Source organism: Nilaparvata lugens, chromosome 1, assembly GCF_014356525.2.
Source record: "Nilaparvata lugens isolate BPH chromosome 1, ASM1435652v1, whole genome shotgun sequence".
Classification (NCBI taxonomy): domain Eukaryota; kingdom Metazoa; phylum Arthropoda; class Insecta; order Hemiptera; family Delphacidae; genus Nilaparvata; species Nilaparvata lugens.
The window spans coordinates 4,005,365-4,033,350 of NC_052504.1; the positions used below are offsets into that span (position 1 = coordinate 4,005,365).

The window sequence follows — 27,986 nt, forward strand, 5'->3', positions numbered from 1 at the left end:
TTTGAATGTGAACCATGATCATGATTGAATGCCATGAGAATCAATTAAAAAAACTCTCCTGAATTTTATTAAAGAAGACTCCCCTGCTCCCCTGATTGATTGTTGTGTTATTTAATTGGGATAAGTTTTTGAACTAAATTTAACAGGCTTGTGTGCAACAGTGGACCAAAGAGCTGAAATTTGAATCAAGCGGGTCGTGTTATTCTACGTTAGTGCCAACAGGCAAAGCAATCATCTATTGTGTAGGAATAAATTATTTAACTCACTTTGAAAAGAGCTGATTAACAAATCTTAAAATTCTTTAATGATTAATCTTATTTGGAAAAAACTCTATATGGCTGTTTATTGTATTATTAACTTTTTGTATAATTTGGCTATTATGTCATATGGCTACACTGTCTTTGGACATGTCACCTCTTCTTTTTCATGGAAGCCATTTCCGTTGAACAGGCAATCCCATGCGTTCGGTTTGTGAGTGTGGTTTGTAATAAATATTTATAATAATTTTGTTTGTAAATGTGCCTGTGCTGATCTGCATTAAAAATGGCTCGTTACGGCCAAAGGCCAGAAAATGCCCTTAAGAGGGCTAATGGTAAGTACAATTAATAAAAAAGATCCATCTGTCTTGTACCTAGCCCAAGTCGGCGGTATTTTGATATCGTAATCAAATTTTTATTTTTGTTATTATCTCTTATTTTTAATGTAATCAATGAACTAAAGCAAATCATTTAATACAATTTTCAGTTTTTTATTATTAGTGCCTCTTATGAATATTTATAAGAATAGAAATTTCTTGTAATCTCACATTACTTTTCCCCTCAACAACTGATGGTGCAAAGGTTGGGTTATCCTGTCTAGAATATTAAATACAAATTACTGTACAAGTTTACAAATTAACTTATACTTAAGGAGCGGCTTATTTGCCAATGGTTTACAATGTCGATTCCATTTAAATATTTCTAGAAATGTAGATTTTACTTGTTTGTTGAGAGTCGGCAGATTTTGAGATGTAATACTGTAACTTACACTATACAATTTCCAATATGGATACCTCCACCGAAATATTGCCATAAACTATAAATTAAGAGATGATTAAAATTAGGTTAGTATAGTTTTGTACTTGTTATAAATTATTGATTCAATATTTTAAGTTTGGCAATCTGAGAATTGTAGCCTACCTATCATCTAATGTGATGTATACTTGATGATTTTATTAAATTTTAAGTCTTATGTTCAGCAACATTTAGCTACTTTAATGGTTCATTTTAGTTACTCTATTAAATATTACTTTTTTAGCTGACTTTTTTAATTTTGACGATAATAATTTACTAATGCTCAAAAAACACAGATGCTTTGTTGTTCTCTAGTGTGTAATATAATTATTTGGTGATACCGAGTTGACAGAGATGAATTCCATTTTAATTGTAATGGGAAAGAATCCGAAAGATGAATGGATTTTTAATATAGTAGCTTAATTAATAAAATAAAAATAAATCTTAATATTAATTGATAGTAACCACCGTAACATAGAGGCTACTAAGAGCACATTACTTATCTTTATATAGCCTAATCTAAAGGGATTCTATACATTTTGACTGCTGGGTCAACCACATTCTTTCAGTTTAAATTTAAGTTTGTCTAAAAAAATGATTAGGTATTTGTGAGTATTTATATTTGAATTTTAATAATTATTATTCTGTTTTGTCCTGGCAATTCAAAAAATTTTGACGTCTATTTTCAATAATTTAAAGTGTTTTAAATAGATTTTAAACCTTGATATTTAAAAAAATTTGTATTAATTATATTTGCATTCTAGCCCCCTTTTTATGGTTTGAGGTAGTAATTAAAAAAATTACATAATATGTCAGCTTGAGTAGTTGAATAATTCGAGTAGTAAGTAGGCCTATCTGGATGTAACAACAACAGATTGCCAGTACGCATGATTCGTCTCTTGTTTCAATTTCTTCCTAATCAAATTATAGTCATGCATTAAAAATGACAGTAAAATTTAATAGTTTAGTATACTATTACACTTGAGTGTTGAATCATACAAATGGTCGAGGCCATTGTAAATCCTACGTATAATTACCAATCTTACTCCATGTTATAAATGGTAGAGGCGTTATCAAAGTACGCTCAAACAAAAATAGCTGGTAAATCATAATTTACAATGACCGTTTTTGAATGTACTAATATATTTTAATATATAACACCATGTAACTCAATTTTACGCAATATTTCTTCTCTTTAGAATTTTAGACTTCATTTCGATTGGGCTTGTGTTGTTAGACGAAATACGTTTGATTGATTCAAAATACGTTGAAAATTGATTTATACCATTTAAAAAGTTTGATAAATAAGCTTTAATTACACAAATAAAAATGAGTCAAGTCGAAAGGTCTAAAATACAGACACACGCGACTGGACACGTACGATTAAGTCGTGGTAGTTTGGATAGAGCCCATGTAATTGAGTGAATTTTATCCGGTTGTCATTTTTCTGCTTTGCTTAGAACTTTGATGTTGTAAATTATGTAATTAAGTGAATTTTATTCCGTTTTGTGTAATTTTCGGCTGTATTTAGAACTTTGACGTGGTACTCTTGATGTAAACTATTTACTTGGTTGGTTTATCGGTTTTGTAATTCTTCTGCTGTGTCTAGACGTTGTAAACTATTTTGTTAATATAGTGAATCATGTTGAGTTTGTTGTCTTTTTGTGCAGAATTCATCGATGTCGGGAAGCAGGCTCGTGCCCTGGACACACTGTGCGAGGTGTTCAAGAACAAGAAATGGGCGTTCAACTACAGCGAGAGTGTGCTCGAGCCAATCATGTTCAAGTATTTGGACCTCTGTGTGGAACTCAAGAAGTCGCACGTCGCCAAGGAGGGGCTCTTCCAGTACAGGAACATGTTTCAGTCGGTAAGACAATGCAAAGCTTTTATACTCTATCCAAATCTCAATCCATTAGGCTTTATCTATATCCTTTATTATGTATGATTTTATATCTAATTGTGTGTACTTTTAAAATTATGACTTACCTATTGCTTTTGTTGTAGCTTGATGGTTAATAAAATGAATCTTGAATCTTATGAATGCTTAACAAAGGGTATATAAGAAAAGGTTTGGAAGACAACTTTTGACCGCAGTTCTGTTTTGGATGAAGGAGGTAAACACATCAATAGTCCCCACCGCTTCCCATTGTGGTTTAAAGGTACCATTTTTTGGATCCTTGCATATATCTCGAAAACTATGCGTTTTATGGAAGTTGCTATCTAGTTCTGTATCTTCTATAGTTATCGAGATATCCTCTCTTGAAGGTCTGACATTTTTGAAAAACTAACTGGAATGCCTTTATTTTTTTTTGCTTTTTAAAAATCAATGGAAAAATTCCATGCTGATTATGAGCTTATAGAGCATTGAATACTCATAATCAACATAGATTTTTAAAAAGTTATAAGAGCAGAAAATTGGAGGCATACCCGTTTCTTTCAAAAATGTCACACTTTCACACCTCGAAAAGTACCTTGAAGAGAAAAAGTACATAGAAAAGCAGATAAAAGAAAAGGTATGCCTATTAGATATATAGAAAAACGTTTGAAGGTAATTATTTAAGCTTAATTTTTGTACTGGATATATGCATAGCTTTCGAGATGAATGCTAAAGATTGTACGGTTGAACCACAGGGGGTAAGGGATGGGGACTTTTGATGTGTTTGCCTCCTTACTACCATGCACAAAAATGCGGAGTCAAAAATTGTCAACCGAACTTTTCTTTCTATCAGTTGACCCTTCGTTGATTGGACTATAGTAAGTCATGATTCTCTCCCAAATCAGGAACATTTTTCAGTCGGTATGACAATGCAAATATTATACCCTTCTAAAATTATAATCTGTTTAAAAATGCAATATTATACCCTTCTAATTAAAATCTGTTTAAAAATGCATGAGATTTGCAAATCTCAATCCTTTATAATTAGTAAGTCATGGTAGGCTATCATTCTCTTTCAGTACAGAAAAATCTTTCAATCGTTATACCAATGCAATTCTCATATAATAATACACCAATATTTTTAATCCATTACCATCTGTAAGTCTTGATATTATTTACTCTACAGAAACACGTTTCAATCTTTGCAAATACACAAAATCTTTGTTTTTCATGGAAATCAAAAGACATCTTGTTTCAAAATTTCGCGCAACAAACACATGCCACCCATAATCTTGTTTATCTCAGCTGATTGTCTAAATTGATGAATAATATCCTAGGAACATGGCCTTGGCTAGCCTATAAATTTAATGGGTTACTAGATTTTATAGGTATCCTAGAAACCGGGCCTAAAGCCTGGTCTCCATTAGAAGAGTTAGTGGTAGAGTTCCCTGGGAAAGTACTAACTAACCACTAACTCTACTAGTGAAAACCAGGCTTAAGGTATTTTTATTTTCACTGATTAATGTTGTTCGCATCAGTAATTTATCTATTTATTTTTGTAACAAACGACACTGATGTAGAAACATTGGTAGATAAAATACTAAGGCAATCCTTGTGTTATTTCCTCTTTCAAATTTAGGTGATGACACTTTCAAAAGTAGGTTAGGCTTCCTTCACTTGTCATTTAATGATATTGAATGATTGTTTGTGTGTGTATGTGTTAGGTGAACGTGAAGTCGCTGGAGAACGTGATTCGCGGCTACTTGCGAACAGCTGAGGAGCGGACAGAGGCGGCTCGTAACCAATCACAGCAGGCCGTTGTCGACATCGATGACCTTGACAACCTGGCCACGCCCGAGAGCATTCTCCTCAGGTCAGCATACCATAGAGAAAAGTCAGCTTAAGACGATATCACATGGTATAGGTCGTTAATATTTCAGCCAATTTTCTGTCAACTGAAGTCGACTATTGTTCAAATCGACTTTTGTTGGGGTGAGATTGAAAGAACCGCACAGTATGAGAGACTACCAGCGACACATGAATATCTACCAAAATATCACCAAAAATATCTACTGGGACTATCGGCTTGAGTTAACACTGAAATTTGGAACAAAAATTTGGCCCTATACCATGGGATATCTTCTTATGCTATCTTTTCTCTATGTCACTTCTGCCAACTGTACATAATCGGTATCATACAAAAACAAAATTTTGTGGTTACACAGTATTGTTTGTCGAATGAAATTCTAAATTGAAATTAACAAAATATCAATTTTAGAGATGCAAATTGTAATTTTTAAAATCGTGTTATGGTTTTTCATGATAATTAGTCTGGTTAGAATATTAATAATTTAAGGGTTTCATTAAATAAATAGCTGAAAAATGATTGATTTTACATTTTTTCTCAACTTTTGATATCTGTTGAAGAGATTCCACCCGTTCTAACTGAACAAATTTCCTAATGATAAAAGATACATTTAGCGTATCTAGCAGACCATCTGAAAATCAACGTATTAAAACTGGAGCGGTTCAACTAAATAGCTAGAAAATTATTGATTTTATACTTTGGTCATAATACCTGATGATTTTTAAAGGGTTACCAACCATTCCATTCGTTTCAATGTTCTTTAAATAATGCTTGATGCGTTAACTGACGATGTCTATTGTAAACTTGTTTTATTTTATGGCAAATAAAGATATTGCATTCTTGTATTCTTATTGTTTGGCTTATTAGAATTGGGATTAAAATATAAATTAGAGTGATTTGTTTTGTGTTGTAGCGCTGTGAGCGGAGAGGACGCTCAGGACAGGAGTGACCGCACCATCCTGACGCCATGGGTGAAGTTCCTGTGGGAGTCCTACTGCCAGTGCCTAGAGTTGTTGCGCATCAACGCGCATGTCGAGACTCTCTACCACGACATTGCGCGCATGGTACGATCATTGTTCTCGGTATCCTGGTAGTCTTTATCAGTTGCATCCACAATCGACTTTAACCATCCGGTAGTCGCGCCCTTCTCAATCACACGAGCAGTCGCGTATTGTATTTTGTACAACATCCAATTTTCCAAGTGATATGACAAAAGCCAATTTTCCAAATGTCTACTGTCAAAACATATTAATTAATTGTATAATTACTTTTTCCATCTTCTTGGATTATTTTACGTCTATGCACATTTGGATGATTACCATTTCATAACCTAATAAGGTACATCAAGCAAAGCCATCAATTCTGTGTTATTGGTTCGTTTACAGTCCCCGTATAGTCTTTCCCTATCTTATGCACAGTGCGACTTATGCACTGTCGCGACTAAATGGCACCTAAAGACTGAATCATTGCTCGGTTGGTACTGCAAATGAGTGGAGTGATGGGGGAAAGTTTTGGAATGCATAGGTGACTCATTCACTGTCACCACCCCATTCAGTAGTTTTGTGCAGCAAAAAAACTGACACTGTTGTACTTTTTACAGCAGAACGACGGCCGGAAGATTAAAACCTAAATACAAATATAGCTATATATTTATAATAATATATAAATACAAATCGAGCCTCAAATTTTGACATTCAATAACTTTTTTATGTGTACCGAATTTGATAATTTTTTTATTTGTGTTCGTTATGTTCAGGACCAGGTTTATGGCCTATCAAATTTATAATCCGACTTCAGGACTCGTTCCTACGGTCCTTCAAAGTTTACATGTAATCTTATGGGAGAAGATTTGTGAGCTGACCACACACAGCCAACTGCCGTCGGTAGATAGTAGACAAGTGTGTGTGCTGCTCCATAACCGCCCATGTTATCTTATTCCAAACGCCCCGACTAAAAATGAAATTACTTGATATTTTACTGATATAAAATGTATATACTAAATGTTCGAGGAGAATAGAATCACTTTCCAAATAAGAAATGAAAAATACAAACTGCTGCACAACTAAATAAGCACAGAGGAAATCCATATTGAGATATAATTGTAAATACTGATTCTTGGATAATTTTCATAAAAATATAGTGATGCATTAAGCTAAGGCTAAGCACACCTGAGGAGGCGCGGCTTGATGATGCAAAGCGTTGATCTTATGGAGATTGCCTTATCACACCGTTCCACGCCATGCCCGATTCAGTGTGTGTGTGTGTGAGTGCTTCTATTCAAACCAATGAGCAAGAAGCACCTGGATGCAAAATGTCGCATCGCGCCTCGTCAGGTATGCATCAAGCTAAAGTCTGTCCTACAGTACTTAGTAGTACATGTATTATGTAATATGTGCACTTATCTCCCTTCCACATTCAAATTAAAATTGACACCTTGATGTGTAATTCAATGAGGCACAATAATTCAGATATTTTATTCATTAAAATATTGTTGTGCATCTTGATTGCGGGGGACCAATTAGCCGATTGAAATACATAAAAGGTTAGATTCTCAGAGAACTTTTTTTTTATATCACCCAGCAGACGTCCGGATAATCGGTGATCTCAGTAAATGGTTTTAGACTTTGACTAGACAACTGTCGTTGTTGGTTTATAACACTGAAATTTATTCTAATTATTATAATTCTGATTATCTAATTGTTTGGCAGGCGTTCGCGTTCTGTCTGAAGTACAACCGCAAGACGGAGTTCCGCAAGCTGTGCGACAAGCTGCGCAAACATTTGGACGACATCAACAAGTTGGCGCCCCAGGCCACCAATGTCAGCCTCACCAAGCCGGAGACGCAGCAGTTCAACCTCGAGACGCGACTGGTGCAGCTCGAATCCGCCATTCAGATGGAGTTGTGGCAGGTCGGTTCTCACATTATTTAGTCATTTATTAAATTATACACAAAACGCAAAACTTTGATATGATTGAGGAAGGACCAACAGGCACAGCCCAAAACTCTTCCTTCTTCGAGTTTTGATTTATACAGTAAGATCCGTATACACATTCTCGGTTTAAACCTTAGACCAGTTACAGAATAGACACGCCCCATTGTATATTCATACTGAAAGTCGATGAAGCCAACATCTCCTGCCATATCGCCCCATCAGCATTATATAATATATAATAATAAGTTCTCAATTATATAATTTTAGTTCTTTAATAATTTACTTCCATCTGAAATAGACACAATCTGCTATGGAAAACAATGTAAACAAACTCTACAGAAAAGTTTTCTTTACGATGCTGACGTCACGATGGGGCGATATGGCAGTAGATGTTGGCTTCATCGACTTTCAGTATGGGGCGTGTCTATTCTATAACTGGTCTAAGGTTTAAACGGAGAAATGTCAGCTGTTCGTTTAAAGCCCGTATGAAACACGTTATGATAAAAATGCAACCATCTATGTACAAGTAACCGTGGTTTAGCGTTGAACTTAGTGCTAGCATATGGCCCTAAGTCAAAAAATGTAGCCGCTATCTTTAGTGAGGTCCACGTTATAATTGCTATCGTTGTCTATCATTCGTCAAAGCAGATAGCACTATCCTTTTCTAGCTCCGCAACGTTGCCACATCATTCTTCAACAATACTAATTACCAAAATATTCACAATCTCTGAATAAAATATAATTGATTATTTTCAACAAGAATGAACAGTTTGTTGCGTGAATATTGATGTTGTGGAACTTTTCCATAATTTGAACAGATATACCGGAATCAGGTATCTTCTATAGATTATTATTTAACCGGGGATGGTTATAGGCCTATCTACAATTATTCATGATTTCGGTAGGTCAACTTTTCAGTTTGTCAAGTTTTTATTGGACCCTTGCGTTGCACGGGTCACCTGCTGGTACTTAATAAGATGATAATTTTGAGTCCATAATTTTTTGACCGAGCGACGTGAGGTCTAAGATTCAAGTCGACTGTTTGGCATTTCTCTTAATGTTTAAATGTTTAAATGTTGAGCATTTACGGCGAAACGTGATAATAGATTCTCATGAAGGCAGTGGCAAGGTAGAGAATTGGCAACGCTGTTTCCCATCTTTCTTCACAGTTATTATAACGTGGACTACAAAGTCTTGAGTTTTCTTCTTTTTGGCAGCAGTAAAAAATCGCACGTTAACGTGGATGAGGATTAGGAAAGTGGTTAGGAAAATCCAGAAAGTGTGAACACTGCCTTACAAACCAATTGTACTCTTTTCAATCCAGAAAGTGTGAACACTGCCTTATAAGCAGTTTGTGCCCGACTGGAAAGATTTCATGGGAAAGCACGCTTTGAATGATGTGTAAGGGAGCGAAAGGCTTCAAACTAAATTTTTTAGGTCAGGTTTTTGATTTTAGATTTTTGCTGCTGCTTTATATTTGAGGATGAATTTTTTTGCTGATGGTGATGCCCACGTTGCGTGGGTAATATGACGGATGATAATGCAAGATGAATGGACCTACAGTTTTTGGTGGGTTCTGAACCACCGGGAAGCGATTTAACAACTCATAACTCAAATTCAGAGGAGTTTGTTCAAGTGGTCACCCTTCCAACGGTTATTTGTTTTTGTATTTCATTATTTTTAATTTTTCCAGTGGTTTATTGTTATTGGTTGTTCATTCTATTTTAGACGCTGCTGTCAAACAGCTGTCTTTTGTTCGAAGTCTGAAACAACATACATGATGAGCATGTGTGTACACACATGTTCAACACAATTTTACTGTCGTCAGTTGCACATTTAAAAGAAAAGATGTGTCAATTGATTTATTTCAAGCATAATGAAGTAGCTTGTCTGAATGATTGATTGTTTGTTGTGGATTAGGAAGCGTACAAGGCGACAGAGGACATTCACAGCCTGATGAACATGTCTAAGAAGCCACCTATTCCGAAGACAATGGCCAACTACTACCAGAAGCTGGCCATGGTGTTCTGGAAGGCCGGCTACTACCTGTTCCATGCTGCCGCTCTCTTCAAGCTCTTCCAGCTCAGCAAGGACATGAAGAAGAACATCACGCACGACGAACTGCAACGGTAAGCAAACCACGTGGCAATGCCAGTATTTGATCAACTTTGGTGCTGCTATCCTTGTGTATCATCTTCCTGTCATCTTTGTATCATCTTCCTATCATCTTTGTATCATCTTCCTATAGTGAAGTCCACCTCATTTTCAGACCTCTTACTGGTTCCATTGGATGATTTATCAACAAATTTTACAAAATAATTAATCAATCTAGCACACTCATGAGGTCGCCATAAAATTATAAAATTGAAAATTCAAAGAAAAAATTGAAATATTTAGCCATTATTATCTCGGTAACAAGGCATAATGGAACCCATGTTTACTGGATTTTTTCACTATTTTGATGTAAAGAATAATTTAACCTAGTTTGTCGGTGTATTTGAGAAACATTCTGTGAACCTGGTATTTCAAAAAGAATGAAACAGTTATATTTGTTGAAAAAATGGTGCACATGAATCAATTTTAAATCAAATTACTCACAGAAGTATCAAGTCTTTTATGATGTATTGTAAGTGTTCTATGTGCCCTCCTTTTGAGGCTCGGACGACATCTAGACGGTAGCCAAATTCATCCCAGACTGTTCGCAAGATGTCTTCTCGGACTGTAGCTACTGCATCAGTTATCCTGGTTTGAAGCTCCTCAATATCAAGTGCTAAGGGAGGAACATAAACACGATCTTTAACGTATCCTCACAAGAAAAAATCACAGGATATTATGTCAGGGGACCGTGGAGGCCAGGGATGCATAGCCAAGTCTTTCGGTCCTGTGTGCCCTATCCAACGTTGAGGCAAGTTGGTGTTGAATAAATGGTGTACATCATTGTACCAGTTTGGTGTTGCTCCATCTTGTTGAAACATAAATTTGTCCGAGTCAGCAATTAGTTGAGGAAATAGCCAATAAAGATTAGATGCACCATTCACTGTGTTTTCCTCAAAAAAGAAGGGTCCATACACCTTGGTTTGTGAAACTGCACAAAAACGTTCACTTTAGGCTAATGTCGTTCATGCTATACTGTTTCATGAGGGTTTTCAGTTCCCTGTATACCAACATTATAAAAAACTAGCCGTCAGGCTCGCTTCGCTCGCCATATCCGTCTAGCCAGAGGGCTCCGCCCCCTGGACCCCCGACTGGATCGTCCAAGAATGAGATCAGCATTTTTCATTTGAGCATTTTTATCATATGTTAGGACAATCCAGTCGGGGGTCCAGACTAAACGTCTGGCTAAACGGATATGGCGAGCGAAGCGAGCCTGACGGCTAGTTATATAATATTACCAGGATTGAAGTAGCAGTGCCCAATCAATTTTTCCGCGATAAATGCATTTAAATCTTCAACTTGGTGCCAACCTAACAAAGTCAACTCAACTTAATGCCAATCTGACAAAATTATTAATTTAGTTGCCAGTCAACAACTGTTTCGAAGAGGTACTCTATCTAGATTATAGTTCTATAGTAACATATGATATGGAAATTTCAATTATAATTAAGAGATTGGGAGAAGAAGAATATACATGCTAAAAGACGAACTTTAAACCCTTAAAAACAGCCCTTAGAGTTAAAATATTGCCAAAAGATTTCTTAGTACGCCTCTAAAGGGCCAACTGAACATACCTACCAAATTTGAACGTTTTTGGTCCGGTAGATTTTTAGTTATGCGAGTGAGTGAGTGAGTGAGTGAGTGAGTGAGTGAGTCAGTCAGTGAGTGAGTGCCATTTCGCTTTTATATATATAGATAACATTTTTTAATAAATAAAATTTTGGACTTTTAAAATGTCATCTAAATTTGGGAGAGAAATAGTTCAAGTTACATCCTTAGTTTTTCTCTCCCGATCAGTGCTTCTTTGTGAAAATTATAAATAACCAATAAAATTATGACGATTAACTTTACTGCTTACATGAAATGCTGACTCATCGCATGACCCGTCAACCGCAGTAAAAAGGTATCCTCTTCCATGTCTTCTAAGGATATCATCACAAAAGTCGACGCGTCTGCTTCTGTCACCAGCACAAAGCGCTTGTACGAGTTGCAGTCGGTGTGGTCGTAAAGCCAAATGCCGCCTTGACACGCGCCACACAGTAGTGTGAGCTACTCATAGTTCTCGGCTTGCACGCCGTGTTGATGTTCGCGGGCTCCGTTGGAACTTGTTGCACTGTCTCTCCAGATGTGCTTGGTCGACGGGAACTTTTCCCCTCGCACAAACACCCAGTATCTAAAAACAGTTTTTTACTGCTTCAATACCACCGTATTAATGGTTAATACCACCGTCGAATGTTCTTTGGTAGAGGTGGTTCAACATCAAAACGAATCCGATATGCTCGTTGAACGGTTATAAATGATTCAGTTTTGCTAAACTGAAGAACGCAGAAAGCCTTTTGTTGAGCAAACGCCATATTGTATTAGATTGACAACGTCAAAGTCTGTCAGCGCTCGGGGAGACATCTAGTGACGATTTTTCAAAACTCTAGATCTCTCCTGTTGTCGGTAATGCACTTAGACCATTATTATTTAATATTGAAATTGGGTCATTCTTTGTTGAAACGCCCGGTATATGTTTTGGTGTTGCAGTATGGCATGCAAAGTGCTGCATGTTTGTCTGTCAATTTGAGAAAGAGGCTGTAAATTAGTGTTTGTTGTGTTTCAGTATGGCGTGCAAAGTGCTGCTGGCCACTCTATCGATCCCGCTGCCATCGGCGCACCCCGAGTTTGACCGCTTCATCGACACCGACAAGAGTCCAATGGAGAAGGCGCAACGCCTCGCCATGCTGCTCACACTCAACCAGCCGCCGACGCGCGCCTCCCTCCTCAAGGACATTGTGAGTACTCTACACATCTACTGGTCTGTCTAAGCTCTTTTAGCACTCTACACGTCTACTGGTCTGCCTAAGCTCTACGAGTACTCTGCACATCTACTGGTCTGTCTAAGCTCTATGAGCACTCTACACGTCTACTGGTCTGTCTAAGCTCTATGAGTACTCTACACATCTACTGGTCTGTCTAAGCTCTATGAGCACTCTACACATCTACTGACTCAGCCTCTTTACCCACATTTGTGCCTGGAGTTTCGCCCATCTTGGGTTTTTCTTTTTGCCCCTCCAAAATTGCCCTGATGAAGCAGAACCCATGGGTTTGAAGGCAAGGCAACTTCTGGAGTTGCCTTGAGGCTCATTTTAGTCGCCTCCTACGACAAGCATGGATACTGTGGGTGAATTCTGGTTTTCAACACATTCTTGAGTACAATGATCGACTCAAAGCTCCCCCAACCCACAGGGGGCAATATACAATCTATGAGTACTCTACACGTCTACAGTCTATAGTATGTTATAAAGTTGGACTAGTCTAGTGGTAAGGAGTGTTACAAACTTCGGCTCTACTAGTTCGTGGGTTCGAATCCCGCCGAAGGCATGGAGTTTCTACAGTAGACGAAACCCCTTGCCGATAGAATGCTACAACAGACCTATTAAAATACTAAATTCTGTATAATGGTTTTGTATTGATAAAGTACATGTTATATTAGCGTATTTTTATTGAAATATCTTGAACCCTTCATTCGATTTGCATAGATGATAGACCCTGTATTTCTTTTGAGGTACTATGGGCAGAAAACTATGCTACATAAAACATCAGCAAAAGTATAGTATTATCGTTGGCAGATGATTTATTGACCAATGTGCTACCTTTAACACAGTTGCTCTTATTATTTATTTGTGATATTTCTTTTTCATTTGAAAAAGTTACAAGATATTTGTTGTAAATTGCTATCGATTAAAATGCTCGCTTCCCCTAATCCACCGAAGTTAATCTTTAGTTTATTATTCAATCTTCAACCTTATTGAGATTATTGTCCTCATTTATCCTTATGAATCCCAGAAGCTGATCCGCCGTTAATATTTCGAAGTTTTATGTGGCAAGGAATGTTTTTCTAAAACTGAACTGACGATGGTTCATTTACGAGAAAAGTTTCAGTGCATATAAGGTCGCCGCAATTCAGAGCCCTTCCTCATGTCTGATCGATGTATTTTCACTTTGAGTTTCTGAAAGTACTGTATATCAAAATGAGTTTTTTGTGATAAGTAATCCAATTCCTGAATTGTAATCCGATTCTTTATTTTCTTGGTAAATGTCTTCACTTGACAAGAATCATTGTTTATTATTAGTTTGTTTATTATTTTTATGCGTGATTTGCATAGATGATAGACCCTGTATTTCTTGTGATGAGGTACTATGGGTAGAAAACTATGCTACATGAAACATCAGCTAAGTGATCGCATAACTCTAATCAATGCCTTATTGGTTATTGAGAAACTCGCTGGTTGCTTTAGTACACGATTTTAAACGAATTGTCTATTTAGTAATCCTTGATGTGATGAAAATTGTTATGTATGTTATATTCGTCAAGAAAATATATTTTCCAATAATTAAAATAATAAATTTCCATAATTGAGATGAAATATTTTGCCAATTATATTTCTACATTTTAAAAACCGATCTGGCAACGTTGCAGAACTAGAAGTATAGTGCTATCTTCTTTGTCGAATGATAGACAAGGATCGCAACACCAATGTTGTCCTGCTGCTATCTTGTCTAACTTGCCCTGCTTCCTATAGAGGATAGCTTATTTTATTCTAAATGACACACTGACACTGTATAGTATAGATAACTTGACACAGGAACGACAGAGCATTTTTATGGCGCATGCGCTTTATATTTAATCGTACTTCATAGCCGCTCTTTCATGAGCTGTCTCATGGTTTCATAGATACAGCGCGAATTCGAGCAAGACTACTACACCTCAGATTTATTATTCTGCATTCTGTATTAATTTAAACTGATTCACTAATGTGTGTATAGGGCATTCCTATTGCTTTCTCTCTTAAATAGATGAGTCTTTTACAATTTGAATAGGCTAATAATAATATTGTACCTGATAAACTGAAAATTCTGTTAAAAAATAACTAAAATAATAACTGATTATTCTGAATGAAAGAAATTGGAGATTAAAGAAATGTTTATGATTTAAAATATTGTCTACAACTAAAATAGTTGTTGAGTTACCTGTAACATAGACTATAGTAAAGTTTTTTGTGGCGATATCAACTAGTTTTGATGCTTACATCACTTTTAAGTTTCAAAAATACAACACATTGTAAATTATTTGTTTACGTTTTAGCCTATACCAGACGAAAATTGGGGAAAACTAACTTCTCAACCTTCAAATATTGGCGAAAAAGTTTGTGTCGTGCCAAACATAGTCGCTCGCAGTGATTTTTCATAGAACTACGATTGAATACAAAGCGCATGCACAATAAAAATGCTCTGTCGTTCCTGAGTGTCAAGTGTATAGATGTGGAATAGATGAATTTTGATGACTAATTTGAAGTATTGTGTTTTAGTTGCGCGTGAACGTGGTGGGCCTGGCGTCGCCCGCACTGCAGGAGCTGTACCACTGCCTGGAGGTGGAGCTGAACCCACTCACCCTGTGCAAGCGAGTGCACGCAGTCACCACCCAACTGCAGCAGCAGCCAAACTCCACCGACCACCAGTATGTCCAGCCGCTGCATGACGTCACACTTGTCAGGTACAATCAGTCATAAACGAATGCGTGTTACAGTAATAATAAATATGCACAAGTTGACAAGTTCAAACACATCTACATTAATAGTAGGCTTTTAACGTGCAGAATGACGGACGGCTTGGTAGAGCCGTCAAGCAGCACTATGGAAGGAAAAGCAAGGCTCTACTGGCAAATAGGGTAAGGCAAGAGGCGTCTAATGGCTGAACAGTCAAGGACGGGCGTTGGATAGAAGAAGAATAATGCCCGGTTGTACAACAGCCGGTTAAATTTTAACCGTGATTAATTTCACTAGAACCAATCAGAGAAGGCGTTTTAGAAAAGACGGCTTCTCCGATTGGTTCTCGTGGAATTAATCTCGGTTTAAATAATTTAACCGACTGTTGTGCAACCGGCACTAAGACGTACAGAATGACAGCTCAGGGTCTTTGTAACTTGCACAAGTCAATAATGAGAAAAAATAAGTATATAGGTCTTAGTTGAACGAGCGTTAGCGAGTTCTCACTGGACTTACTGAAGGCCAAAGTCGTTGTCCGTATGTTCTACAATAACAGATGAAATTGATCGATCAGCTTCAAATTTTGAACACCTATTTTTCGAACCTTTCTACTTCTACAAGTCAAGTTCGTTGGACAACAAAATTGACTCACTCCTTCGTCCATTTCCAGGATATAAAAATAACATTAGATAGATAGGATAGCAGCACCAATGTTAATCAAATCAAGTGAATCTCACCAAAGTATGAGAGATAGTTGATGGTTGATTGGATGTGTTTTGTGCTAGATTGGTGCATGTTCATCATGCATGTTTTGTCATTAGCGAAAGCGAAAGGCTTCTAACATAAAATAAATAGTGAATAAACCACTGGAAAACTAAAAATTGCAATGATTGAAAAATAGTTTGACCACAAATAGAGCTGTTAAGAGCTGTGATGACTTAACAGTTTATTACGAAATGTGTATCATGCATGTTCTAGTGTCCTGATTTAAGTATGAGGTAGGCAAAACATCGTATTCCCGAAAATCATACGGTGACGTATAGCCAAACTATATAACACAAACCTGTTCTGACATGCAAGCTTCCTGTTTTTGTTTTACGATTATCAAAGCATTTGAATAATACAAGCATTTTGCCATTTAAAAGGAAAAACCTAACCCCCTAACCTACTCTTTCACCTTTCAAAACCTTAAGGTTTCTTCATCTTTTTGGTCGTGTTTATACTTCACAGTTTGGCTATACGTCACCGTATGATTTTTGGGAATACGATATTTTGCCTATCAAAGTATGAGAAATAGTTGATTGCTAAAAAAATAAAATTCATATGGCTTTTGTTGGTGGGGAGTCCCTTGCGGGAAGCTTCCACCTCGCCTGATTAATATAATTTAAGCCGTTAATGGGCCGGCCTTACGACTGTCATACTTTATCTGGGACCGACAGTTAACCGTTTGTCCATCCGATAACACGGGAGTGATCTGGTTAAAAAACTTTTGGTAATGAGAGGGTTTGAACCCGGGATCTCTATGCTGCTACACAAGCACTCTATCCACTAGACCACAGATCACTCCAGTTGACTGCTGATTGGATGTGTTTTTGAGTAGTTGATTGCTGATTGGATGGTGTGTGTTTGTGGTAGATTGGTGCGCCAGGTGTCACAGGTGTACCAGACAATCAGGTTCGACCGGCTGCTGGAGTTGGCTCACTTCACCTCGCCCTTCCACCTCGAGCGTCTCCTCGTCGAGTGTGTGCGTCACAACGACATGCAGGTCAGTTCACACCATACAGAAAAAAATCCTCCAAAGAAAGAAACTCCAAACATCAAAATAGCATTAGAATAATTCATATTACTTCGGTTGACTTTTACGTATCATCCACGCTAATACATAACAAGATATATCCCATTCTATAGGGTGTTTTTGTTTCACATGTCACTGTCAACTCAAGCCGATACTAGTGATCTTAATTATACTCTAGACACTGGTAGTCTCTCATACTGTGCCGTTCTTACACTCTCACCCTGCTCTATTGCTCTGCTGTTCTATTGTAATATAAAAAAATAAAAAACTCAAACTAACTCCAACCCCAACAAAACAGTAATAATAGACGGTAGTCGACAGTAATCGGCTTGAAATTTGGACCTATAAAACGACCTATACCATGCGATATAACCTACATAATATTTGGACAATTTAAGACAAAATTAGGAAATTGAAGAAGTTTTGGACAATAGCCTGTTTTTTCTTTTCCGACTATAGTATTGTTTGCTCCAAAAATGAATGAATGATATCTTCTTATGCTATCTTTCTCCTATTACATTGCGTAACGCGGATCAGGGTATGCGAGCATGATTTCTCAGGCGAGGCGTTAGATATCATGTGAGCCCTGTAAAATACATTAACGGTCAAGTAACATACTTTTTGCCAAACAATAGGTTAATGATTTGCAAATGGGTGCTTACATTAGTCAAGTTCACTTAAATTCTAGTTTTGTTTAAAATGAATGTTTTTTTTTTCAAAATGGAAGTCAAGTTTACGAACGTCAATAACGAGAACTGGAATCCACTATTCCAATGTTGACCTTTCTTCAAGTTTTGTAGATTTTGAACATGTTTGTCTTTTGGATTCAATTTGAAGGTACATAGAAAATCTAAACCATCAAATTTCAATTTTTGGAGTGTTAGTAAACACCTTTAGTAACATCCAATCACATATTATTCAACACTTTGAACAGAAAAGTTTGATCTGTCAGCTATTAACTGTACTTATTTATTTCATTGATGTACGATTTACTAGTATCTTGAAATATGAATATCCATGAAACGGTTTGAGATATCGATGTGCCGTTTTTGCCATTCATTTTCTTATGAAATTCTGTACCGTTATGGAAATCATGTATCATATGATCATCTTTCTATTTGATTCCAAATGGCGATTCCAAGAAAACAGACTATAATTTTGATGCGACAGAAAATTAGGTTTTTTTTCGATCGAATAACATCACCGTAGAAACTTATTGACAAATCATCATTTTAAAATAAATATCTAGTCTTTCAATAATTCTCACCTACTCTGTATGTTGATGCATTTATTTGTTTTATCTATTCACTGATCACAAAACACGAATCATTAAAATGATCAAGAGGCACAGCCTAAACTGTTCATTCACCGAATTTTGATTCATATACCAAGTAGAAAAAGTAGGAATCCAAGTACCCGTTTTAAAATTGTTTACTCACAACATAATTCCGCTATAAAAAGGGTACTTGGATTTATATTTTTAATTATATTCAATAGTAGCCCTAACGGAAAAATACAAGAAGCAGGTTAGGTTCTATTCACTTTAGAATTTGAGTGTTTACCTATACTGGACTGCATTTTAATTTGATTTGATTGGCTATAGATCCGCATAGACCACGGCCGTGGCTGCGTGCACTTTGGCATGGACCTGGCGGAGGCGCAGCGCGAGGACAGGGGGCCGGGAGAGGGGGGCCCCACCCTGCAGCCTATGCCCAGTGAACAGGTGCGCCAGCAGCTCATCAACATGTGCACTGTGCTCACCAAGGCTACCAACATTATCAATCCCAACGCCAACAAGGTCAGCTATCAACCATTCAAACGTTTTAGTAGTTTATACAACTGTTTTATAATGAGCGTCTTTACCGCACGAGTTGGATGTAGAGATATGACACAAGTGAGCGAGCGTAGCGAGTCTTAGACTCAACCCACAGTACCTCGACTGAAATCGTATGACTCCAGTCGAGGAGACTCTACTAGTCTCTCGGCCTTACGACTTTCTTGCTCATTGTCGCTACTTCAGTTCTATGCTACTCCATTTCTTACCTCCCTTCACCTCAATCTTTATTATAATAATTATCATGAATATATTGTCTTATCTAATTCTTATTATTGTCTTATCTAAAATGATAGATCAAAAAAGAAGTAACAAGAAAGAAAATGTGCTTTAACCAAGAAGATGAAACTTCAAAGTTCAATTTCTAACCTCACTTCATTAAAAATGCACGGTACTACGCAACTCGAGTTGTGGCTCGACCAACATGTCGAGTCGACGCTCGACTCAGTCTCACAGTCGTGAGGTCGCAGAGACTGGAGTCGACTGGTCTGAGTGTTACCATTTGAAAACACTTGCTGCGTCGTGAAGAGACTAGAGTCACAGTCTCTTCTTGACTTGAGTCGTGTAAGTGTGAGTTGAGTCTTAAACATCTCTTGAGTCGTGAGGGGCTCATTAAACTCTTAAGACCTTATTAAACTGTTGAATACACTATTTTATCTACGACCATTCAAGCAAAGTATCGCATTGCTGACTTATTGTAAGGCTAGAAATCAACCAACTAGCCTATATGGTGAAAAGATTGGTAAAAAGATACTCAGAGAGAGAGTTATCAGTGGACTTACTGAAAAATACTGAAAACAGGATGAACTGAAAACTTGATGAACTAATAACTTCATGGACCTGACAAATTGAAAACTTGACATACTTCAAACTTGATAAACTGAGATCTTGACGAACTGAAAACTTGGTAAACTGAAACCTGCTGCCAGCATCAGAAACCGTTTTTTAATGTTGATGCCACAAGCATCGAAAACCGTTTTATAATGTTAAAGTCGTTGTATAAATTCCTCATTATAGTATAATTATGAAAATGCATTGCGAAAAGACCCCTGTTATGGTATTGATTGTGATGTTGTAATATTTATATGGTCGTAGATAAAAGAAATTACGTAAAGATTGAAAAATAAAAGTAACCTTTTTTCAATATTTATTTCTCACAACATGTCTCATCTTTTTCAAGACATGCTGTGTGATTTCATAACCTAATTAATATTGGACAACATTAACTTTTTATCAAAATTTGTTAGAGAAATGCTACAGGCTCAGCCTATAGTCCGAGAGATATTACTTATTACATGAAGAGAGGAAATCGATTTCTCCTCGCACGCTAAGGCTAGTCGCATACTGTGACGCGACGCGACTGTTATAATATCATACGATTATATCATTTTTATAATGTTCACGTTGAGACGAAGCTAGCACCTGTGAATTCTATAATATGAGGTTTTGGTATTGAATCAGCTAGCAGACTCGCGTCGCTACAAGCTTTATGAATGATTTTTTGTGTTTGTTTTGTGAATTTATGTTTTTGTTTTCATTAATACTTTATATGTTATTGATGGTTTCAGGCGGAGCGAGAGAAGACAATGCAGCTGATGGTGAAGCACTACCACGAGACCAAGGTGAAAGAGCACATGCGAATTCTGGCTCGCCACAAGATCATAGAAGACCGCAAGGAGTTCCTCGAGAGAATGAACACTGTGCGCGTAAGTACTAAGCTAAACGATTTTTTGCTCTACCTATATCAGACCCACAAAAGGTGTAACAGCCAAATAACAATAGATTCTACATGGATATGGTTACAATTATATCATAGCCACCTCTAATACATGTATTAGAGGTGGCTATGATTATATGAATATGAATACAATTTTAAAACAGGGTACTTGGATTTTTATTTTTATATCTATTCAAGAGTAGCCCTAACGAAAAATACAATTCTACATGAAATTGCTACAAAATATGTTCAGTAAAATTTTCTTATATCGACCTCAGTTTTCGAGATGTATGTAGATTTTTGAAAAACGTCAGTAACTAGAAAACTCAGTCAAAATCTATTTTTTTTTATTGTGGATGATACCCACATGGGCTTTTTGCTTGTATAATGGGTTATGGGAAGTGTGAGCGTGAACTATGAGATGATCAAACGGGATTCGAACCCGTGACCAGGTAGCACTAGCAGACTGAAGGGTGCATCGCCTCAACAACTCGGCTATCTGGCCGGCAATAACATTCATATAAGTTTTTCCTTTGTTTCGTGGGCATACAAGGAAAGTCCATAAAAGTAAATTTTTCAAATAATCAATTTCTAATTTCCTACATCAATTATAACTTCCTTATAGTGTTATTTTTCACAAAATAATTTCATACTGGAAGAAATTAATATTCTTTATTGTTAGATAATTAATTATTTAACATTCATAGTTTATAGAATAAAACTAATAAAAAATCAAAGTTTGGAAAAATTGGAGTTGGTGTATTTTCCTTGTACGCCCACGTTTAATGTTTTTGAACTCTTTATGAGCGTTCAAACTATTTGAAATTTGGGTTTGAACTCTACGAATGTACTGTTTTCAACTCTGAGCGCCCCTAAAAAGTTCATAAAAGGTACAGATTATATGAATATTATTGAAAATGTCTTCCTCTTTCCAATCATATCCTTGAAATTTGATTTTGACTGATAGTTTTCTAGTTATTGACGTTTTTGAAAAATCTATATTCCTGAAAACTAAGGTCGATATAGTTGGTATTTTTTGTTACAAATGTATGTAGAATCTATGGTCTTCGGCTATTATACACCTTCGTGGGACACTCTGTATTTTATATAATGCGTGTAGCATATAGCAGCAAAATCCTTGGCTGTGCAAAGGCTAAAAATAAACTTTCTACTCATTATATTTTTCCAAGTTTTTCGATTTGTATATCATTAAGCTATCAACATGAAAAAGTTTTCTCAGGAAAACTTTTTTTCCGATCATTACTTTTTGAGATATGAGCGACTGAAGTTTGAATTTTTGGGACAGAACATTTCAAATTCGATAAGATATGAATCCATGAGATTTAGAGGATGGATTCATCATGGTATTGTTGATCTAGTAAAACAAAAAGTTTCTAAAATATCAATTTTTGAAAAAGTTATTTTTAGTAAATTGAATAACTATCTTAAAAATTGATATTTTCAGAAAATTTTTGTTTTACTAGATCAACAATACCATGAAGAATCTATCCTCTAAATCTCATGAATTTATCTCTTACTGAATTCGAAATGTTCTGTCCCAAAAATTTAAACTTAAGGCTCTCATATCTCTAAAAATAATGATCAGAGATGAAATGTTTTCCTGAGAAAACTTTTTCATTTTGATAGCTTGATGATATACTAATCGAAAAACTTGAACAAATATCACGAGTAGAAAGTTTATTTTTAGCCTTAGCACAGCCTTAAAAGGAAGCCAACATGAATGGGATTAGCTGAAACAAGGTATTTGTATATCTAGACTACATTGAATCGACAATGAAGGAACCTCCATTGAACCAATGGAGGAACCTCCTGTGCATAGATGATAGACCCTGTATTTCTTGTGATGAGGTACTATGGGTAGAAAACTATGCTACATGAAACATCAGCTAAGTGATCGCATAATTGATCAATGCCTTATTGGTTATTGAGCAACTCGCTGGTTGCTTTAGTACAAATTCTACTGCAGTGCATGGGCATGTGAACATGAAAAATATGAGGTTACTGCAATTGATCTTAATTATTAATTGAAAATTGAAGTCACATTGAATGGTTTGGAAATTGCTGAGTGGTACCCATGGAGATTTTTTGTCCATTGTGGGCGGACCCAACTGCTTAATTTTCCCCTCACCTTTCTAAATGTTTGCAGTTTCCATACTTTTTGCTCTGTAACTTGGGGCCAAGCCACATGAAGCGTTTTTGCACTGGCGGCGGACGAGACGGCAGGGCAGGAATTCCTCTGATTATTAGCTGATTGGTTTGGCGTTCAGGAATCAGCCAATCAGGACCTTTCTGCTCTGCCGACTCGTGCAAAAACACCTGAAAAAGCTTCAGGTGGCTTGGCCCTTATACATGGACAGTTTCAAATACTTGAGTTTCATATGAGTATTGTCGTAATCTCTTCCTAGCTTCAGCCCTGCTTTCCAATGGAATACTGCTCTGCTTAACTGAAAGTGGATACCGTTAGTTTTTGTGGAAGTTTTCTCACATTTGTACTCTGTCAATGCGACAATATCTCATCTCATCTCACAAGACTCAATTGATGTTTTTGCTTAGCTAAAGACAAATTCGTTGAAAAGCTGGGCTTTTATAGTGTGTCTCAATGTTTTTTATTCAAGTTGATTGAAACTATTTAATACTATTGGAAAAGATTTAGATGAATGCAACATATGTTTGATAGTTTGTTCCGTTTACTTGTCAATCGATTTGTTTGTAGTTTAGACTTGAGGTTATTCTATTATCATTGCTTGTTCTAAAGCCGTGTCCACACTGAACAAATGTTCGTCATACATGTTTGTTGAGGAGCTCAGGGACAAACATTTCAAAAAGTTTGGACAATCATTGTTTGTCAAACAAAAAATTACTGTTTTTCCGAACATTTTCAGTGTTGACAGCTGTAAAACATAAAACCTGTTCTAACCACTTACAAATATTTTGTTTGGTGACGCGACCACACTGGCCATGGGCAAACATTGTTTGCCAAACATAATGAAATTTGCCCAAACTTTTGAACAAACATGTTTGTCGAACATTTGTTCAGTGTGGACACGGCTTGAGGGATTTTTGTCGATACAGGAAGAGGAAGAGGGTAGAAAGGCAGGGGAGGCTATTCAATACTGAACTAATTAATATAGATTTAATTTAGTTGAACGCAACATGTGTTTGATTGTTTCTTCAATTTGCTTGTCAATCGATTTAGAGCTGTAGAGGTTATTTTATTCTCATTGCTTGTTCCAAGTTATTTTTTGTGCTCAATTTGTATGTTTTGTCGAGGCTATTGTATTATAATTTCTTGTTGTAAGGTATTTTTTGTGCTAGATTTGTATGTTTTGTCGAGGCTATTGTATTCTCATTTTTTTTGTCGTAAGGTATTTTGGTACTAATTTGTATGTTTTGTCGATGCAGGAAGAGGAAGAGGCTAGGAAAGCAGGCGAACTGGCCAGAAAGCAGGCGTTGGCCGAGGCGCGTCGGTTGGAGGCAGAGCGCGAGGAGAGAGAGCGCAAGCGTCATGAGAGCGAGATGCAACAGATCAAGGATCGCACGCTCAAGGAGAAGATGCAGCAGATCTCGATGACGCCACACGGTCAGAAGGTGCTCAAGAAGCTCGAGGAAGATGTGAGTACCATCTAAAGGTTATGAGGTCCACGTTATAATGGTAGCTAGCGCCCCGTAGCTTTGCCTCTGTGACTTTGAAACAGCATATAGGCAAGGTATGGTTCGCGGGGTAATATTCGCGGCTTTGCAAAAACATCAGGCTTCAGAGACACTAGATCCCTAGATGGAGGAAGCTCCCTACACAGAGTATATTGGGAATATTCCACAACACAGTCTCAGTAATAGTAGGTTATGTCCACTGTCAATACATCTACTGGGTGGAAAGTGAAATTTCGTCCCCGAAGAATGTATGTTTCAAGTTTTTGAAACTATATTAATCATGAAAAGAGTAATTTAAACATGATTAATCTCTATAATATTATATTTTGGGTAGTTATGAAGACTTTGGTGGTAGAATCGATCCGATATCTCTCACTATAACTGAAAAGCAATCTATATAAAAAAATTCAGTTGTGACCGCCAGCTTGAATTTATCATTTGAGAGAAATATGTTCGTTGCTTTCTCATCAATATTCTTATTCGGATGGTTGTAATGAAGAGATTGAGACCATTTGCAAGTCTTTGACATGAAGTAGTTGGGTAAAATCGATTCTATAGTTCTGTTTTATAGTTACCTGGCTCAACGGCTAGAATGACATCATAAAAAATCATAACTCCAGAACAAAAGATGATTAAAAATTGAAAGAAGTTATTCAGAAATAATACTCTTGGAAAATTAAATGTTTTTGATAAAGTGCACTTTTTTTGGTTAAAATCATGTTTTAGGTAGAAATGTGTGATAACAAACTTTGTATAATAATTCATAGTGATTCGATTCGCGTTTACTAGAGATCTCTATCATGTATGGTAACCATTCTATGACTGTTTTAATAAACGCTGAATCGGCCATTACGCGGCCCAGTCGCGACCCCAAATGCGCATCAAGTTCGGATATCCTGAGCTACCCTAGAATCCGAATATTTGGGTCTGTTTCCATCTTCACGAAGTGCTCACGAAACCCTGTTTTTGTGTCATAAGAAGCCCTACAGTATATCGGTTCAGCTATCCTCCTCCATAGATGGCAAGGTAAAAATTCGGCAACGCTGTTGTCCTATATTTCTCCACAGCCACTTCAACGTGGACCTCACTATATCAAAAATTATTCTTTTCAGTACATTGTTCAAGTCCTGAACGAGCAAACTTATTGTAAAACTGAGATTTCACACTCAACTCTGAAACTGCTGCAACAGGCATAGGGAAATGCACAAGATAGTGGAATTATACATCAATGCTAAGAGAATTTAATGCTTTATAAGCTCATAATCGGCACCGGATTTTTATCAATTGTAAAGTAGAAGCAAAAACTGGAAGGAAAACTTTTTCCAAAAGTGTGACACTTTTAAGAGTAGATGTCTCGAAAACGATTAACGATACAAAAAAATGTTGTCAATATAAAACTTATAGTAAATTGTATGAACTTCAATTGTATAGGATGGTCATGTCTGTATGATGCATAGTTTTCGAGATTTATAGGCTAGAAAAATGTAAAAATCTGGTACGGTACATTCAAACAACCCCACTTTCTTAGCACTGATGTTAGGGATGGGGACTTTTTATGTTCATCAACAAACAGAACTGTGGGGTCGTTACAAACTTTTCCCCCTGTTGACTGGACCAAATGAGTTATCAATGTGTAAATATCGATTATAAGTTGTAATTTGTTGTTGTTGAAGGAGTTGAAGAACCTGGACGCGGAGACAATCTCGGCCCGGGAGCAGGAGGAGCTGATGAAGGAGCGCAAAGAAATGCAGCAGAAGCTCAAGTCGCAGGAGAAGAAGGTCGACTACTTTGAACGGGCCAAGCGCATCGAGGAGATTCCCCTCCTCCAGAAGATGTTTGAAGAGAAGCAGGTAATCGCATGTCATATGCAATAAAATCATTTTTGTTACCGTATTCACAAATATACGTGATAAAATATTATACTATATGGCTATCCGATTCGCTTTTCATGACATTCTTTAGTTGAAAATACAAAATACTGCGCAACTCATTACGTGGGAAGATCGAACTAAACTGAAAGAAGGCAGAATCCGCTTTGCCAAAAGCGCTCGAGTCGGCCGTCAAGCCGACTGCACAAATCCGCTCGGCTCGGCCCAGCACCGCTCGGCATCGCCGGCGTTGATTTGAATGCTCCCGACTAAATCCTGCATAGTTTGCGCGCAAGCGGATTCCGTTCGTCTCGGCCCGGCCCGGCTTTGGTGTGAAACTCCACCAGGACGCCATATGGCCGCTTAAAATTCTGAGATGTACATACGATACATAATTTGGGAAGCTCTTCAATGAATTCCATAAGAATTGCATAGTACAAATACATTCCAAAGTGGGTGTTGGAAGTAACCACTGCCTTGAACTATTTTTCGCTATGTTTTTTTATAATAATAATATTTTCTATTTGTTCAATACAGTACAGTTATTATGAATCACAACTATACAATTGAACATTGCCATGTACAAAAAAATCTCTTCAATATTTAACATAATAAAAATATAGATATAGCCTATATGATATTACACATAATTGTCACATAAAAATTCATTTACATTATAAAAACTTTTTTCAACAAGGAACTTATGAAGATCTTTTTTGAAAGTCATGCTCTTAAAATCTATATTACTAGGCAACTTGCTTAGAAATTTCGTCCCTATGTAGCTAGTTTTTTTCTCAAAAAGAGTTAGCCTGTGAGGCTGAACGATAAAGTTGTTCCTGTTTCTTGTGAAGTGTGAATGTACCTGTGCATTGGTCGTTAAACTGCCCATATTCTTAATCACATATAATAAAGTTTTAAAAATAAAAATACAAGGTACAGTGAGTATGCACAGCCTTTTAAAATAATCTCGACAAGGATGATTGAACCCCAATCCCACTAAACACCTAATAGCCCGCTTTTGCAGAATGAATATCTTATTTATGTTCTGCAGAGACGTGTTACCCCAGAGCTCAATTCCATATGCAATATGTGGATGAATGAGTGCGAAATATAACGTTTTTCCTGTCTCAGGGGGAACACACTTGACTATGTTTCGCAGAACAAATAAACTGCTACTGATTCTGTTTGCCAGTCTGTCAGTATGGGCATTCCATGAGAGATCCTTATCCACAATCAGTCCCAACAGACTCGCTTCTGTCACATTCTCCACAATAGAGTCACCAATGCTAATTACTGGTTCAAATACATAATGTTTGAAACCAAATTGAAGGCACTTACTTTTTTAGGGTTCACTGACAATAATGATTCATTATAATATTGTACAACAGAATTTGTCTGTAGATTTGCTTCCACCTCCAGTTCATTGAGGCTGTTGTTGTTGAACATTATTGTTGCATCATCAGCGTATAATGTGATACCCACCTCTACTGGGACTGACGATTGCAAATCATTTGTATAAAGAATAAAAAGCAATGGACCCAGAATGGATCCTTGCGGCACACCTCTTGTAACACTCAGCCGCATTGATTCAGCTACCTGGGATTGAGAGTCAATAGCAACAAATTGAAATCGATTTGTCAAATAGGACTTGATTAAACTACAACCGATTCCTCTAATTCCTACCTCT

General features: G+C 36.8%; 1 protein-coding gene across 1 annotated transcript in view; it reads left to right on the forward strand.

The window, feature by feature from the left end:
* The first annotated feature begins 421 nt into the window (after positions 1 to 421).
* Positions 422 to 27,986, forward strand: part of LOC111060961 (eukaryotic translation initiation factor 3 subunit A) — a 49,249-nt gene continuing 21,684 nt past the window's right edge. Inside the window, exons 1-13 of the mRNA XM_039428102.1 lie at positions 422 to 592; positions 2,723 to 2,919; positions 4,653 to 4,801; positions 5,709 to 5,859; positions 7,504 to 7,704; positions 9,649 to 9,857; positions 12,488 to 12,659; positions 15,237 to 15,421; positions 17,049 to 17,178; positions 18,812 to 19,006; positions 20,611 to 20,748; positions 24,183 to 24,392; positions 26,105 to 26,281. Coding sequence (XP_039284036.1) covers positions 544 to 592; positions 2,723 to 2,919; positions 4,653 to 4,801; positions 5,709 to 5,859; positions 7,504 to 7,704; positions 9,649 to 9,857; positions 12,488 to 12,659; positions 15,237 to 15,421; positions 17,049 to 17,178; positions 18,812 to 19,006; positions 20,611 to 20,748; positions 24,183 to 24,392; positions 26,105 to 26,281 — 2,163 coding nt within the window. The 5' untranslated portion in view covers positions 422 to 543. The remainder of the gene's footprint in view (positions 593 to 2,722; positions 2,920 to 4,652; positions 4,802 to 5,708; positions 5,860 to 7,503; positions 7,705 to 9,648; positions 9,858 to 12,487; positions 12,660 to 15,236; positions 15,422 to 17,048; positions 17,179 to 18,811; positions 19,007 to 20,610; positions 20,749 to 24,182; positions 24,393 to 26,104; positions 26,282 to 27,986) is intronic.